The 15,717-nt window shown below is 46.1% G+C and overlaps 1 protein-coding gene across 1 annotated transcript in view; it reads right to left on the bottom strand.

Moving 5' to 3' along the window:
- The window catches only part of NEDD9 (neural precursor cell expressed, developmentally down-regulated 9), a 59,139-nt gene extending 58,239 nt beyond the window's left edge, over nucleotides 1-900 (bottom strand). Inside the window, exon 1 of the mRNA XM_043593131.1 lies at nucleotides 690-900. Within this exon, the coding sequence (XP_043449066.1) occupies nucleotides 690-900 (211 nt within the window). The remainder of the gene's footprint in view (nucleotides 1-689) is intronic.
- Nucleotides 901-15,717: the final 14,817 nt, after the last annotated feature.

Raw genomic sequence — 15,717 nt, 5'->3', positions numbered from 1 at the left:
TCTCGTTTTTACCCCCCGTCTTTCACATCCTGCTCTCTACACACACGTTCAGGTCTTCCTCATCCCAAAGACAGATCCACAGTTCCTTGTTCAAAATCCTGGAGGTCAGACGAGTTTGTGGAATTCTGAATATTTCAGGTTTTAGAACCAGACTTACCTATCCCCCACACTACGCAACTCCCGGTGAGACCTGGGCCAGCATCCAGTCTGCACACTCGTTCATGTTCCAGCAGGAAGACGTACATATATTCATGCCAACTGGGGTAAATGAAGAATATGCACTGCCTCGGGCCGATCCAGGTCGGGTATTGCCACCAAATGAGTTATGAAAGAACCGTAGACCTTTAAACCTGATAACGGTGGATAGGCGAGTGTGGATACAATCCAGTTCCTCCAAATCTTCCCTTTGGCACCTCTCCGTCCCCCAACATCAAGCCGGGCGCTCTCTCTCTTCCACCTGCCACGACCGGAGGGCCAGAGTGAGCAGTCTGAGGCCTGGCCTCCCGCCGGACCTCCTCTCCTCAGCCTCTGCCATCCATCCCACGGACCACCCTTCAAGGCGGCGCCTCTCAGGCCCTCCACACAGAAGCACCCGTGCCTCCCATGTCCCAGTCCATCATGGGTCAGTTGGACTGTAAAATACTTAACGTGTCATCAGAAAAACAGAGTACAAGAGACATACGACGTACAAGCCTTGTCCGTTGTCTTTATAATTAAATCTAACGATATAAATGGCGCCCGTCTAAAAGCTGTCAGGGCTGTGAAGTACTCGATGGCCGCCTCACCCTCGCTGTGGACCTGTGCAGTGTGCGGCCTGGCGGCTGGGGGTCTGCAGGTCACATTTGGAGGGCCCGTGCGGGGGGCCCTCCTGGGCCCTCGGCCTCCCCTAGCTCCTGACATTTCCCGCCCCCTCCCTCCCCCCACCTCTCTTGAAGCGGCCTCCTCTCCTGGCCTCCACGGCAGCCAGCTCTTCTTCCTCTTCTCCTTCCCTCACCAATACTTCAGGCCCCTTTCCAGGTAGGCTCTCCCCCCAGGTTGTGTCCTCACCCTGCATTTTCCCATTTTCTATCTCTCGTTCCTACGTAGATGACAATCACGTCTCCTGACCTGTGTTCTGAGTCCCAGACTCTCACCTCTTACCGCACCCAAATAATCCAGAGGTACCTCACTCACTCTTCCGAGTCACAGATTGCGATGGTTACTTTTATATGTCAACTTGGGTGGGCCACAGAGCCTAGATACTTGGTAAGATAGTAGTGTAGACATTGCTGCAAAGCTATGTTGTAGACGAGAATGACATTTAAGTCAGTAGACTTTGAGTAAAGCAGATTACTCTCCATCCTGTGGGTGGGCCTCATCTAATCAGGTGAAGTCCCTAAGAGACAAAGTCCCCCTGGGAGGAGGGAATTCCGCTCCAGCCTGCCTTTGAACCTGAGCTACAGCATCAACTCTTTAACTCTTCACTGGGTCTATAGCCTGCCGGCTTGCCCTGTAGATTTTGGACCTGTCAGCCTCCACAATCATGTGCCTGTTCCCTAAAATCCATCTCTCTCTCTCTTTCTCTGTCTGCACACACACACGCACGCGCACACACACACACACACACACACACTCCCTATTGGTTTATTGGTTCTGTTTCTGTGGAGGACTCTGGCTAATATTCATATGAATTTGCTATTGAAACAATGTCCGTTTCTAACAAATCTGCCTGTATTTATGATGCTGCTTTTGTCTAAGGTGCCTAGAATTGAAAGTTCAGACTGATCTTTTGATTTTTCCCCCCCCCGTCTTCCCACATCCAATCAGCCCTGTCAGTTTTACATCCTCAATATTTATGGCATAAATACCCTCCTTTGCATTTGTCTGCTAATGAAGATTCCCCAACAACCACCCAGACCTGGTCTGTCATAGAAGATATCCTCCTTTCCACAATGACAAGCCCAAGAAATTGGCATGTGACTCACAGAGTCAATCTGAGATCTTCTTTGAGATTTTGTAAACGAAGCTTGGGATATAGGAGACCTCTCTTTCTTTGGATCATAGTCTGTAAACCTAGGTTTGGTAGTGAACTTCTTTTCCTCATTGTGCAGAGTGTCTATAGTAAGAGAGTGAGTCCACATGAAAAAAGAAGCAAAGATATTTGGAATAGTGGAATAGAGAGAACCCTGATGCTGTTGTCTCTGCCTCTGGATCAAGCCATACCTGATGTCCATTCTTAGACAACCCAATTCATAAGGCAATAAACACATTTCTCCCTAACCTAGTTGGAATTGAGCTTCTTTCATTTTCAATGACAGTGTCCCGATGAACCCTTTTGCCAGAAAGCATCCTCCTAAAGAGCAACAACTATACCTTATTCATGTGTATCCCCTAAATGTGGCACCACATTTAAGAACATCTTGGTCTCTGTGTTGCACTGAATTCCCAGCTTGTCCTTCTTAAGGTACCAGCTACGTTGTGAAATTGTGTGTGAGAGGAGAAATGACAGAAAGGAACATTTTCTGTGGCTCCTATGATGGCAGAAATAGAACAGAGACTTATAGATGAGGAACTTCCCAGGGTGATGGTAGCTGGGGGCGTGGTGGCCCAAATGAGGAGCAGATCCACCTTTTGATTTTAAATTCATTGATTGAGATGCACACATTTCACTATGAAAGGAGAATCAAGACATATTTTTACTGTGAGGTGTGGGGTATCAGTGTTTTGTCTACCTACGGATCCGTATAAATATTTATTTTATATTGCCTTTCCAATTAACTTGTACTTGCTAATCACTGCTGAGATTTCACTCATCCGTCCACCAGTGCTTACTAATTGCTCAACAGAATGCTAGGCATCATGGGAATTACAAAGATGAATAATACCCAGACGCTGCCCTTCCTTCTTAAATACCTATTACGGTAGCGGCCAAGGGAACTTCATGAAGATAAACTTGTGTAGAAAAAAAAAAAATCACACCGTAAAGTTATGTAAGTTTCTATTTTAAAATCATCTGGTTCTAATTTACTAAATTTAATGCTTTAGAGTCAATGCCAAAGTGCTACATTTGATTTATGGAAATACTTTAGCACATTTTTCCATCACGCTCTTGTACAATACATTTACCGCTCTTTTGTTATGGTTAGAAAGATTATGGATCTTTAAAAAAAAGCCCTCTTTATGAGCTTGCTGATATTTTATTATAAAATACCATAAGATGGAATAAGGAGTCTAGTAAATAATAATACTAACTTAGGAGCATTTAAAATGGTTTAGCTTTATTTGTGTGTGTGTGTGTGTGTGTGTGTGTGTGTGTGTATATATATATATATAAATTTAACAGAGAGGTCTGGAAAATGGATGTTTAATAACTTTGACTTTATGCTAAACCACTTCTTTTCAGGGTAAACAAGTACTGGGGGGGGTAATATAAATGGCAGTCATATTCTTACTACACCACTAACAAAATAATAATGTTAATACCGAAGGATACAGAATGTCATAGACTCAGACTTCTATCACCCCAAAGAAGGAGCTTACCAGATATCCCAGCCAAATGGAATTTAAGAATATGGACATAAACACCATCGGTGTCGTTGACCCAGGGTCCCACACCTGCCAGCAGGGCAGTGGCGTGAGGTTTCAGGAGATGCCAGCTTTCTCTGTTTCGTCCGCCCTCTCTGACATGTTCCCCCCCTGAAGACGCAAAGATAGACCTGCCCCAGGTTCCGGAAATGAACCACCTCTATGTGGCCTTCTGGGCTCTGGGCTCGACCAGCTCGTCCGGCATGGCAGTTTGGTGACTCCCCTGTGACATTTTGCTGAAAAACCAAGACTTCGTGGGTCAGCCTTTTCTCTGAAGCCTCCCAGACATGCCAGCGAAGGCTGCCCTGGGTCTTCAAGGTGGTATTTAAAGCCCGGGTATATTCATTTTGTTCCTGCTTTACCCTGGCTTCTCTCGGCTTGCAAAAAATGAAGGTTTTTACGCTTCACACCCACATAAAATAAGATGCCTGCCTAGGAATTCCCCCTACGCCCTGCAGCTTTGTATTTCTTTAAAACAAAGAAACCTCACTTCTCTCAGAGTTTAGTCACCTCTCGTAAATGAAGACTTGCAAAGGCCAGGCCAGTCAAAACGTTTCCTTTCCAACAGGAGATCTTTACGTCGTTATATGATGTGGGCCACAGGGGTTCCAATGAGTTGGAATGAATGACGGGTGAATGTCCAGCACGGCTCAAGGGCCTCGAGCTCTGTCCTGCGTCCTCCCGCGTCCAGACAGAGCTCGACTAGCAAGAAACAATCGAATGTGGCACTTCCCTGTCTGGCCAAGACCCGTTCTCCCCTGTCCTCTGCCCTGGAGTCAGTCTTCCCATCTCTCCTTGAAAACACTATAATAAGAAATGAAATGAAAAAGATAACAATGAAGCAAAGAGAACAGCGCGACCTCTGACTCCTTCTGGAGGCTTCTCTGGAGTGTGTCTTACTCCACCTCTTCAAGCCTATCGATTGCTCCCTGACACTAAGCTCAAGCCTCACCTTCTCCTTGAAATGTACTCCAGCCTCTACGGATGAGCCCTTTTCCAGGATCCGTGCTACGTTCACAGGCGGGTGTGACGCATCCTGGCATCACTGGGTATCACTTGAGAATCCCTAGCCGTGCCTTGCTTGGTGGCAGGTGCCTCACGTCTGCATGACAGTTGACTTTGGAGGTAGGCAATCCCCTCTGTCACTTAGCCAATAGTCACAGGTTTTTACTGACACACAATTCACATACATACAATTCGCCATTTTGAAGTGTACCCTTCAGTGATCTGGGGTATATTCACGGAGTTGCAGCACCATGGTCACTGATTCCAGAACATTTTTTATCACCTCGAAGCGAAACCCTCTCCCCACCAGCAGTCACTCCCCATTTCTCTCTCGTCCAAATCCTGGCAACCACGACCAGCCATCTAATTTCCGTCTGGCAAGAGCAAGTGATAACTGACTTCATGCATTTTTTTTTTCCAGCACAATTCGGAAAGCTGGCACAAACACGAGATTGCTCATTAAAGTCTCTGTATGCATTTAAAAGGATTGCTTTGGTTGCGTGAACACATACATATTTAATACTTGCAAGGGAATGTGGAGTGATAACAACCAAAAAATGGTAATTAAATACAGAAAGGGAAAGCAGAAGTTGGGAGGGGATGTTGGTGAGTCGAAGAGAGTTGGGGAGTGAAAGCTTTGGAGAGAGGAGAGAAATAGGTCTTGCAGAGACAGGGAGATTATTCTCTTTGTATTTACAACATAGGGTCTGATCATGTGCCAGATGGAGCTAAGAACATTATCTAATCTCTGCAACGATCAGGCAGGAGTTCAGAATCCTAGGCTATCGATGAGGAAGGATCCTGATGTTCAGAGAGGTGAATGCTTTGCCCAGCACCACCCAGCAAGGGGTTCATCAAAGCTTGCTGGCTTCAACTCTCATGCTCTTAATACTTTGTTATTTCCTTTGAACGCTGTGGGTCTACGGATCTTCCAACTGGTCCTAAAAAAGTACCCTGATGAGAAAATTGCTATGCTATGGAAAACAGCCAGGAAACAGGGACAGGTATGCAAACATTTTCCCAGCCTGCACAGGAAAAGGCATCAGCTGTTCTGTTAGGCTGCCCAGGTCCTCAGGCTCTGTGGCCTCTGCAGAAAAGCCATCAGAGCTTCTGGCCATCCCTGAGGTCGCTCTCATCGGAAGCAGCTTCTTCTGGGCCCCAAGACCAGCTCTCCGGTTGGCACTAAGCCTCCTGAGTGCCAGAGTTACTTGGATTTGCTCCAACTCTGCTAACTTACTTGATGGAACACAGAGGTCCCAGCCTGCCCCTTGGGTGGCCCAGCTACCTGCACGTGGCTCTGTGATGGGTTGGTCTCTGAGGACTTGGTCAAGTGACATGGCGGTCTCTCCTGCCAGCTACCTGCTGTCACCTACACCTGGCCATTAAATAGTGATGCTCCTCAGGGCCCTGCCTTTCTCCCTTTGTTTTCTCTCCCCGGACAAATGCCACCCACTCACCATGCTTCCGTAGTCACCTAACCACGCTCCAGTGACTCCCCAGTTCTTATCTCTGCGATGGGTAATTTTGTATGTGAACTTGGCCGGGCCACCTTGTCCAGATATTGGGTCAAACATTATTCTAGGTGTTTCTGTGAGAGTGTTTACGGTTGTGGGTGGGGTTCATGTAATCATTTGAAGGCCTGAGTTGAACAGAAGGCCTCCGTTCCCTGAGCAAGAGGGATTTCTAAGACTGCCTTTGACTGCACTGGCTTTTCCTGGTTCTCAGCAGCTTGTCTTTGAACTTGAACTACAACTCATTTTCCTAAGTGTCTCCCATCAGATTGTGGCCTAGCCACCCTCCACAAACACATAAACCAAGTCCTTCAAATAAGTCTCTTTCTGTGCATACACACATCCTATTGGTTCTGTTTCTCTGGAGAGCCCTGAGTAGTACAATCTCCTCGCATGTATCTTTCAAACTATTCACATCCCTTTGCACTGTCTGTCCCCAGCCATACATCCCAGGCCACCGTTGTCACTCCCTGACAGCTTCCCTGAGCCTCTGTGCATCCATTTAGGCCTTCGATGCGTTCTCTTCACTGGGGCCACCGAGACTTTTTGAAATGGCAAATCCCACTATGCTTTTATGCTTAAAAGGGTCACATCCCAATTTTCTCAAGGAAAAGTAACAACACAAAAACAAAACAGAACCTAAATCTCTAAGCTGGCCTGTAATAGTGCTTCTCAAAGTCTCTCAAGCACGCCTGTGTCCCGCAGCTCTTGTTTTAATGTTTATTTATTTTTGAGACAGAGAGACAGAGCATGAACGGGGGAGGGTCAGAGAGAGAGGGAGACACAGAATCCAAAACAGGCTCCAGGCTCTGAGCTGTCAGCACAGAGCCCGACACGGGGCTCGAACTCATGGACCGCGAGATCGTGACCTGAGCCGAAGTCAGACGCCCAACCGACTGAACCACCCAGGCGCCCCCGGCAGCTCTTGTTAAAATGCAGCTCTGATTCCACAGTCTGGGGGAGGCCCAGGAATCTGCATCCCCCGCAAGCTCCCGGGGGATGATGGAGCTGTTGGTCCATAGACCACTCTTAGAGTGTCAAAGGCTCAGAAGACACAACATGGTCGGGCCCCTGCCTGCCTCTTTGGTTCCCTCCCTGTGCCTCTCCTTGAAGGCAGGGCTGCGGACATTGGCCGTTTTCAGTTCCTCCGGTGCCACATGCTGTCTCTCATTGCAAGGCTTGAAGCATTCCGTCTCCTGACTCTTGCTCAGAGTTCTGGATCCATCTGAAGTACCACTCTGCACATTGTGTTGGAGCTTCCTGGTTATACGCCACCATCGCGCACCATGCTTCTCACGTTCATCACACATATTTCTTGTTCAAAGTCAAGCTTTCTTTCAAGGTTATAGGCACATGAGGGCTGGAGCCATGGCTGTGTTATTATGGGGTGGGGCTTAGCATAAAGAGCTAGGCACCAAGAACTGCATTCATTCACATATATATATTTTACTTAATCACCCAGTAGGTCAGTTGGTCACTCAGTGAGTATTTATTGAGTCCTATAGCACTAGGTTTGACTGTGAGTGACAGAAAACCCTAGAAGGACAGGCTTAAACAAAGTAGAAGTTACTTTTCTTCTCATTTATTAAAAGTCTGGGGGCGCCCGGGCAGCTCAGTTGGTTAAGTGTCTGACTCTTGATACCAGCTCAGGTCATGATCTCACGATTGTGAGAGTGAGCCTCGTGTTGGGCTCTGTGCTGAGTGTGGAGCCTGCTTGGGATTCTCTCTCCCTCCCTGTCTCTCTGCCCCTCCTCTGCTGGTTCTCTCTCAAAATAAATAAATAAACTTAAAAAAAAAAAAAAAAGATCTGAAAGAAAGCAGCCCAGGGCTGGTTGAGGGCTTAAAGACTGCAGGGACTCAGGCTCTTCCTATTTTGTGCTTTGCTGTCCTCAATAGAAGGTCCAAGCTTGCTCAGCTTCTAGCCATTGATCTGCACTCTAGTCAGCAGGAAGGGAGAAGGAGGTGAAGAAAATGTGCCTCTACTCTGGAAGATGCAAAGGGACCCTCAGCTCATATCCCATTAGCCAGACCCTGATCACATGATAACAACTACCTGCAAGGGAAGCTGGGAAATGTAGTTTTCATATTGGGTGGTCATTCCATGACCAAGGAAGAGGAGAATGAGTATTAGAGAAAGACTGTTAGTGTCAGCCACAAGTACCTACTGTATAATTATGTATAGTAGTTGTTTAATAACTATTTGCTAAATGTGTGTGCGTCAGGCTTTGTCTGCCTGTCAGGATAGCCCTCCGCTCATGACAGATAGTCATACTGGGTCAGTAGGTTGTATGTTGCATTTCTTTCCCCCTGCCCAGAGGTTGTGTTCTTTCTGCTGGCGTGGGCTTCCTCTCAGCTCCTACCACTGGGTCTGCCCTCCTCGTGCACAATGTGGTGAGTGTAGGCATCATGGTGAAGGGCCTGTCTGAGGCTCCAGCCAGGACTGGGTCTTTCCCAGCTTTTTTTCAACCTACAGTGGTGCCTGTGCCATGGCCAGCTGGGTCCTGATGCGGGCCACGAGCCCTTCCTCTTCCCGTCCTTCCACATGAAGAGAAGTACAAGTGGATTTGGTGTGACCAAAGAGTAGCCAAACATCCCGCTCGTATGTGTTTCAGAGATAGGGAGGGAGGGAAAAGCCGGGACTTCAAGAGGAAAGGGCCCCTGCTGGCCTTTTCCCCAAATGGCCATTATTCTTGGAGGTCAAAGACGATGTCAAGTTGTAAAATTTTGCAAAATGTTGGTTCTGGATGACAGGTAAAGCCCCGTGACAAGCATAGTACCCAAATCCTAAATTCAGTTTGACACACCATGAAAAGAAAGACAATTGTGTGCTGTTCCTTGTTGGAATCTCCACCTGCCGCCCACCATGAGTCTCCTTCTCACGGTGGGCTCCATCAGGTCCCCTTTTCCTTAGCACATCATGTGCGTCCTTAACACACTGAGGAGGAGGGAGGCTGCTAGTGCCTAGAATCATTCGGAATCTACCAGAGGGTTTTGCTGCCAGGCTTAGGCCCACAAGTGCTCAGAAGCCTCCTCCCCAGCATGCTGACATTCACCCAGTGGGCGGCCCTCCTCCCCAGGTCCCCAAGAGAGATCTGCTGCTGAGTCCAGCCATAGTTCGTAAGTTTGACAATGATTATTCCCTGGGGGTAAGTGCGTTGAGGAATTCATTGTGACTTTAGCTCCGAGATTCTAGAAGGTTCATTCCCACCTCTGCTCTCCCAATCCTCTGAGCACTGAAGCCTTTCTTTCTTTCTTTCTTTCTTTCTTTCTTTCTTTCTTTCTTTCTTCTTCTTTTTAAATTTTTTTAATATGAAATTTATTGTCAAATTGGTTTCCATACAACACCCAGTGCTCATCCCAACAGGTGCCCTCCTCAATGCCCATCATGCACCCTCCCCTCCCTCCCACCCCCCATCAACTCTCAGTTTGTTTTCTGCTTTTAAGAGTGTCTTATGCTTTGGCTCTTTCCCTCTCTAACCTCTTTTTTTTTTCTTCCCCTCCCCTATAGACTTTTAAGTTTCTCAGGATCCACATAAGAGTGAAAACATGGGGTATCTGTCTTTCTCTGTATGACTTATTTCACTTAACATAACACTCTCCAGTCCCATCCACCTTGCTACAAAGGGCCATATTTCATTCTTTCTTATTGCCACGTAGTATTCCATTGTGTATATAAACCACAATTTCTTTATCCATTTGTCAGTTGATGGACATTGAGGCTCTTTCCATAATTTGGCTATTGTTGAGAGTGCTGCTATAAACATTGGGGTACAAGTGCCCCTATGCATCAGCACTCCTGTATCCCTTGGGTAAATTCCCAGCAGTGCTATTGCTGGGTCATAGGGTAGGTCTATTTTTAATTTTTTGAGGAACCTCCACACTGTTTCCCAGAGCGGCTGCACCAGTTTGCATTCCCACCAACAGTGCAAGAGGGTTCCCATTTCTCCACATCCTCACCAGCATCTATAGTCTCCTGATTTGTTCATTTTAGCCACTCTGACTGGCGTGAGGTGATATCTAAGTGTGGTTTTGATTTGTATTTCCCTGATGAGGAGTGACATTGAACATCTTTTCATGTGCCTGTTGGCCATCTGGATGTCTTCTTTAGAGAAGTGTCTATTCATGTTTTCTGCCCATTTCTTCACTGGATTATTTGTTTTTTGGGTGTGGAGTTTGGTGAGCTCTTTATAGATTTTAGATACTAGCCCTTTGTCCGATATGTCATTTGCAAATACCTTTTCCCATTCCATTGGTTGCCTTTTAGAGTTTACCATCCCTCCGCATTTCAAAGTTCTCATTTGCAGATCAGTGTAATAAGGCCTTTGGCTCAGCAGCCTGGTTAACGACACTGAAATGGCCCTTCTTACTAGATTGAGGAATAAAACCACACACCTGCAAAACCACACACAAACTTTAACTCTGACTATAACTGTGAGTCCACGTGCTGTATTCTAATTCTCTAGGTACTGTGCCCAGATCTTCCACCTGCGGAAATGTTTCCAGAAATTTCCCGCTCTAAGGACATTTAAGGAGATGATGGGTTATATGATAAATGTCTCTTTAACTTGGATTTTAAAGGAATATAACCTATGATGGGAAGAATAAATGAGATCCTGTAAAAAAATAAAGCCCTACAAGAATTGTCTGGCTATTATTCCATTCTTTCAATCTGAATTCTGCCAATATGAAAAAGTTAATTGAAACTTAATTAATTCAACCCGATTCGAATGTTTCGGGGAGGGGGGAAGGTTTTCAAGTCCAATAAAGGAGTTTTGCTGTTACGGTTGTTGTTTTGTTTAAATCAGCTCTCTTGGTCTGTTGCCTTCTCTTAATGGGACACCTATGATGGGGACTGATACTGACATCGGGGTCCAGGGTAGTTAAATGAGGAGCTCAAGTCCATGCTGGAGAGGAAATAGCTTCCTTCCTTGTGAACAAGTTACGTCCGGAAGCACCTTCAGCTCTCCAGGTTCTGTCCTCCCTCCAACGTGGGCCAGACCCGTATCAGGAGCCCAATTTTGGAGGGTCAAACAGCTGAAGGCTCCTCGTCCTCTGTAGCATTGATTTCTGCAGGCAGCAGGGCTGGCTGGACCCTGACTCCACGCTTCCCGATTTGGGTCCAGTTCCCTCCTACTCAGTAGATTTCAGTGCCCCGTGAAAGTACCTAGCCTCAGAGACAGGCATTCACCTCTGCAGGGATTCAGAAGCAGAGCTGCAAGGGGAAAACAAGGCAGAACTGGGAATAGGCCTGGTCTCATGGAAGAATATGGTCCTTTTCTCAGGCGTTTCCACAAAGGAATGACCCTTTGTATATTCTAGACGTCCCAGAGTCCCCCGCTAATTTCTGTGACTCAATTCCAGGGGTATGTTTGCCATGGGCCCCGCGATGCTTCCTGCCTCAACACCAGCATGCCGCGTGCGTGTGCGCATGCACAGGTTCATGCATCTGTTTGTGCAAATGTGCATGTGTGTGTGTGTATGGGGGAGTGAGATGAGGGGCACAATTCTCTCCTTATCTCCTGCTCTCATTTCACACAAATGCCTTTCCCATATTGTGTGCTTCCGCTCTGCCCCTTGGTTTGAGGCTGTGTTATTTGATTCCTGTCAATCACAGGTTGCGTTTCGATCTCCTGCCCTGAATTAGAGCCTCATCCGCTATCCTGGCCGTGGTAGGACCACCTCTGCCAGATCTTCATTTCAGGTCTGGCCTGGGAGCCTTGGCAGTGGCTGTCAAGGCCTCTCCAGAGACAACTGGTATTCTCATTTTCTACCAGCCCAAGCATGTCGTGAACTTTCTGGCCCGGTGGCAGCTGCGAATACAGATGAACACAAAAATCAAAAAAGGCCCTCGGAGGCTCTAAGAGGGTGCCAATCAAGTAAAGGGGCAGTTGGTTCCTTTTGAAATATCTGAGCCAGCTCTCTGGTCCCTACCTCATAGTAACTCATTTATCTCTGTTTATTTGGAATGCCTCAGCAAACCTGTGCTAATACAATTCTTTGAGGGTCTGAGTGGGCCAGTCTCTTCCTTTAAAGGGAGTGAGACAAATTAACACATGCACACAGGCGCCCCCTGCACCCCCCCCCACCCCCTCCCAGCACACACACAATCACAGATACGCACTAAAACATGATTCATTGCAAATTGGCGTTAAAGACCCTGGAAGTTATGGTTGACCTTTCCCAGGCCTCCTAGAAGCACCCCCTCCATAGTCAAAGAAACTCTATAGAGAAATAGACATCTTAGTTCCATGCCACTTACACTGTTTAATTGTGCAGAACCTTCTACACATGCCAAGCATTGCTACCTTAATATGCAAAGTTGGAAGTGACAAATATTGAAGAGAAACTCATTCCTAGCCTGACCAAGTTCTAATTTCCAAGAAAGAGCTCTGTTTCTCAAGTACATGTTTTGTTTTTGTGTGTAAATTGGTTTTGTACTCTAGGGTCAACATATGCTTGAAAGAAAGAAAAGAAGAAAGAAAGAAAGAAAGAAAGAAAGAAAGAAAGAAAGAAAGAAAAGAAAGAAAAGAAAAGAGAGAAAGAGGGAGGGAGGAAAGAAGGAAGGGAGGAAGGAAGAAAGAAAAGCTGAAGACAGAGATGATAAGAAAGAAAAAAAAGACAGAGATGGTAAGAATACAGTTCCCCCCTCAATTTCAACACAGAAATAATTTTTTTTTTTGAAAACTGGGCTTTGAACTAGATGTTTTTAATGCTAGCTGATGGTCACCTAGGAGCATTATCTTCTGGGGAAACAGTAGGAACAGAGGAATGTTTAAGATTGTCTTAATGATCTAAGATTCTTGCACACAGCTGCGTCCCAAGGAAGCTGGGACATGTTCTTTCAAGAACCTGTAGACAAGGATCAGGTTATGGTCAAAGAAAATGCACCGACTTCAGTCCTAATAAATTCTCATTTAGTTTCTCATCCAGGCAATGCCCTATTTTGGTTTTTGTCACATTCACACATGAGTATGGTCACTCAACTCACAAAAACTTGTCATATCAACCTGAGTTTTAAGTCTTGTTAATAATAATTTAAAAAATGTCTCACCTTGCAGGATCACAAGGGAGGAAAAGATAAGATGAAATCAAACAAACCTCTCCAGTTATAGGAACATGGCCTCCTCCACTGAGGTTGTGAGGTCCACTGTAGCAGTTGTCATTTCTGAAGGACAAATTTGATCAGGGTAGATGGCTCCTTCTTCACTCTTATTTTTTCCTCCCTGAGAAGTCTTAGGTCTCCAGGAAACTTGCTGGAGAAATATGCTTTTTCATTTCCCTGCACAACCCCATGTTCTGGGACAAACACAAGTGATGGTGAGCTATATTGTGAATATTCGTGCTCACTGACCCAAAATGTTCAAAAGTGGCTTCCACTTTTCCACTTTTTTTTAATGTAAAATTTTGTGTATGGGAAACTACGGTATGATTTTGGAATTTAACTCCCCATCTTCTGGAGGAACACTGTAACAATCCTCAAAGGTTATTCCCTCCTCTCAGACATAATAGGCAGTGACCTGAGTATGCATTGAGTGCATATGTAAATATATCATCCTGAGGATTGTATACAGAGAATAAAATAGGTCCACCCTCCCTTTCAGACAATGGTGATTCAGGCAGTGATATGGCAGCCATGGTGAATAAACATTGAGAAGGATTACATTCATCTGATCACTTTGTACTGGTTATTGATCTTTTTCGTGGATTGTCATTTGGAAGCACCCGCTAATACCATGGAATCTTCGACCGTATGTTAAAAGCATACAGTAAGGCTGTTAGATAAAATACAAGATGACCAGTTTCAGTGGACTTTCTGATAAATTATGAACAATATTTTAAGTGTAAGTAGATCCCATTTAATATTTGGGACATATTTATGCAAGAAAGTATTTATTGTTTACCTGAAATTCAGAATAACTGGCAGTCCTGTATTTCTGTTTGCTAAATGTGACAAGCTTACATGCAGAGAACCAGTGCTCTGCCATGACAGCCATCTGAAACAAGAGGAGAAATCCCACGGGGGCCTCACAGATGATAGAAACTTCCTGGTAATCAGAAGACGCTCACAACATACCTAGTCTCTCTCCCGCCGCAGGGAGAGAACTTCTTCTCATGTCTGTTCTATATCCTGTGTGAGTAGCTGAGTGCGTGGACCAGCACTGGCATTAATGTTAGAGTTGCTACTTGTGATTATTCCTGTTGCCAGAGCTTTGACAAGTGGCATTTCAGTTTACCGAATACTTACTGAGCACGTACAACTTTGCAGAATGGTGTGCTAGGAGGAGGCTCTTTTCTCAAGGAGTTTAGAATCCAAAATGAAGAGTAACATGTTGACAACTGATGTCAATTTAAAGCAACATGTGAGGAGATACAGAGGAAGTATGATAAATTCTGTGAGGAGTGGGAGATGAGAGAGGGCTTCATGGAGGAGAGTAGGTGAACTGAGCTCATGGGGAAGGAAGAATCTTGTGTGGGCAGATGTAAGCCAACAACCTCCAGTGCCGCGAAGATAGAACCACTAAAGAGACAGAAATAGGAATGTGTGGTCAGAGTCCCTATTCCACCCGAGGAGGGAATGAGTCATTCGTTTGTTGACTAGATCTTTATTAAACACCAATACATACATTAATGTAAAATTGCACTTGTATAAAGAGCAATGAAGAAGAGACACACAGTCCCAGGAAGGGTAGTGTAGGAGGAATGACCCAGTGAGGGTGGTTGGATATAGTCTTTGTGAGGGAGACAGTGGTTGAGTTGAGCTCTGGGAGGAGAATAGAATTAGCCAGGTGACCAGGGGTGTTGAGGGCCTGGGAGGAAGAGGATACATGACAGATAAAATAGTATGTACAAAGGCCCCGTGACAGAAGGAAGCGGGAGGCATTCAAAGGACTGAAAGAAAGCTGCTGTGTCTGGAGCATAGAGAGCATGGTGGGATATTATGCCTGCCAGGGAGTAGGTAGCACCTGGATCCGTGCAAGGCATTTTGGAATCTTTTAGGGAATTCTATCATAACCCCCTGAGCCCTATAGAGTCATTCTATGCTTCAAGTAGGAATGTAACATAACTGATGTTGAGTGGGAAAGAATGACTGGCCAGATAGCCGTGAGGAGACCAGTTAGGAGGCTACTTTAGTAATTTGGGCAAGAGTTGAGGGGAACCCATATACCCCAGCTTTCCTGATGATTTTTTTCTGCCTCATTTTCAGAGGAATCAGAAATAGCAGCACGAGGCCTCCAGTCAGCATGGCCACAGAGCACCTGGGTCTTGATGGCCCAGCAAGGTGGGAAGAATTCCACAGGTCTCTATGTATCGTTACTGCCGGAGGTAGGGCGCGGGGTATCATAACTGACCAGCGGCAGTTCAGCGGAGTCCCGAGTGGATATTTTAGGCCTCAGAGGCATCGGGGAATGCAGGCCAACTCAAAAGGCAGTTGGCTGTCAGAACCACCTTTCCTAGGCCAAACACCTGCCAACGTAGAGCCCCAGCTGCTTATGCTGTTGAGCCTCCTGTTGAGGCCTTCAGAGTCCTAGCACTTTGCCTCTCCCATTGGTTCCTCTCTTCCCAGGTGTGTCTGTGACAGGAGAGCGGGATGGTTCTATGACTCTTGGAACCTCTCCGGCCAGTTCTAAAAGCACAG

Source organism: Prionailurus bengalensis, chromosome B2 (genome assembly GCF_016509475.1).
Source record: "Prionailurus bengalensis isolate Pbe53 chromosome B2, Fcat_Pben_1.1_paternal_pri, whole genome shotgun sequence".
NCBI classification, from domain to species: Eukaryota; Metazoa; Chordata; class Mammalia; order Carnivora; family Felidae; genus Prionailurus; species Prionailurus bengalensis.
This window is presented reverse-complemented; position numbering and strand designations above follow the sequence as displayed.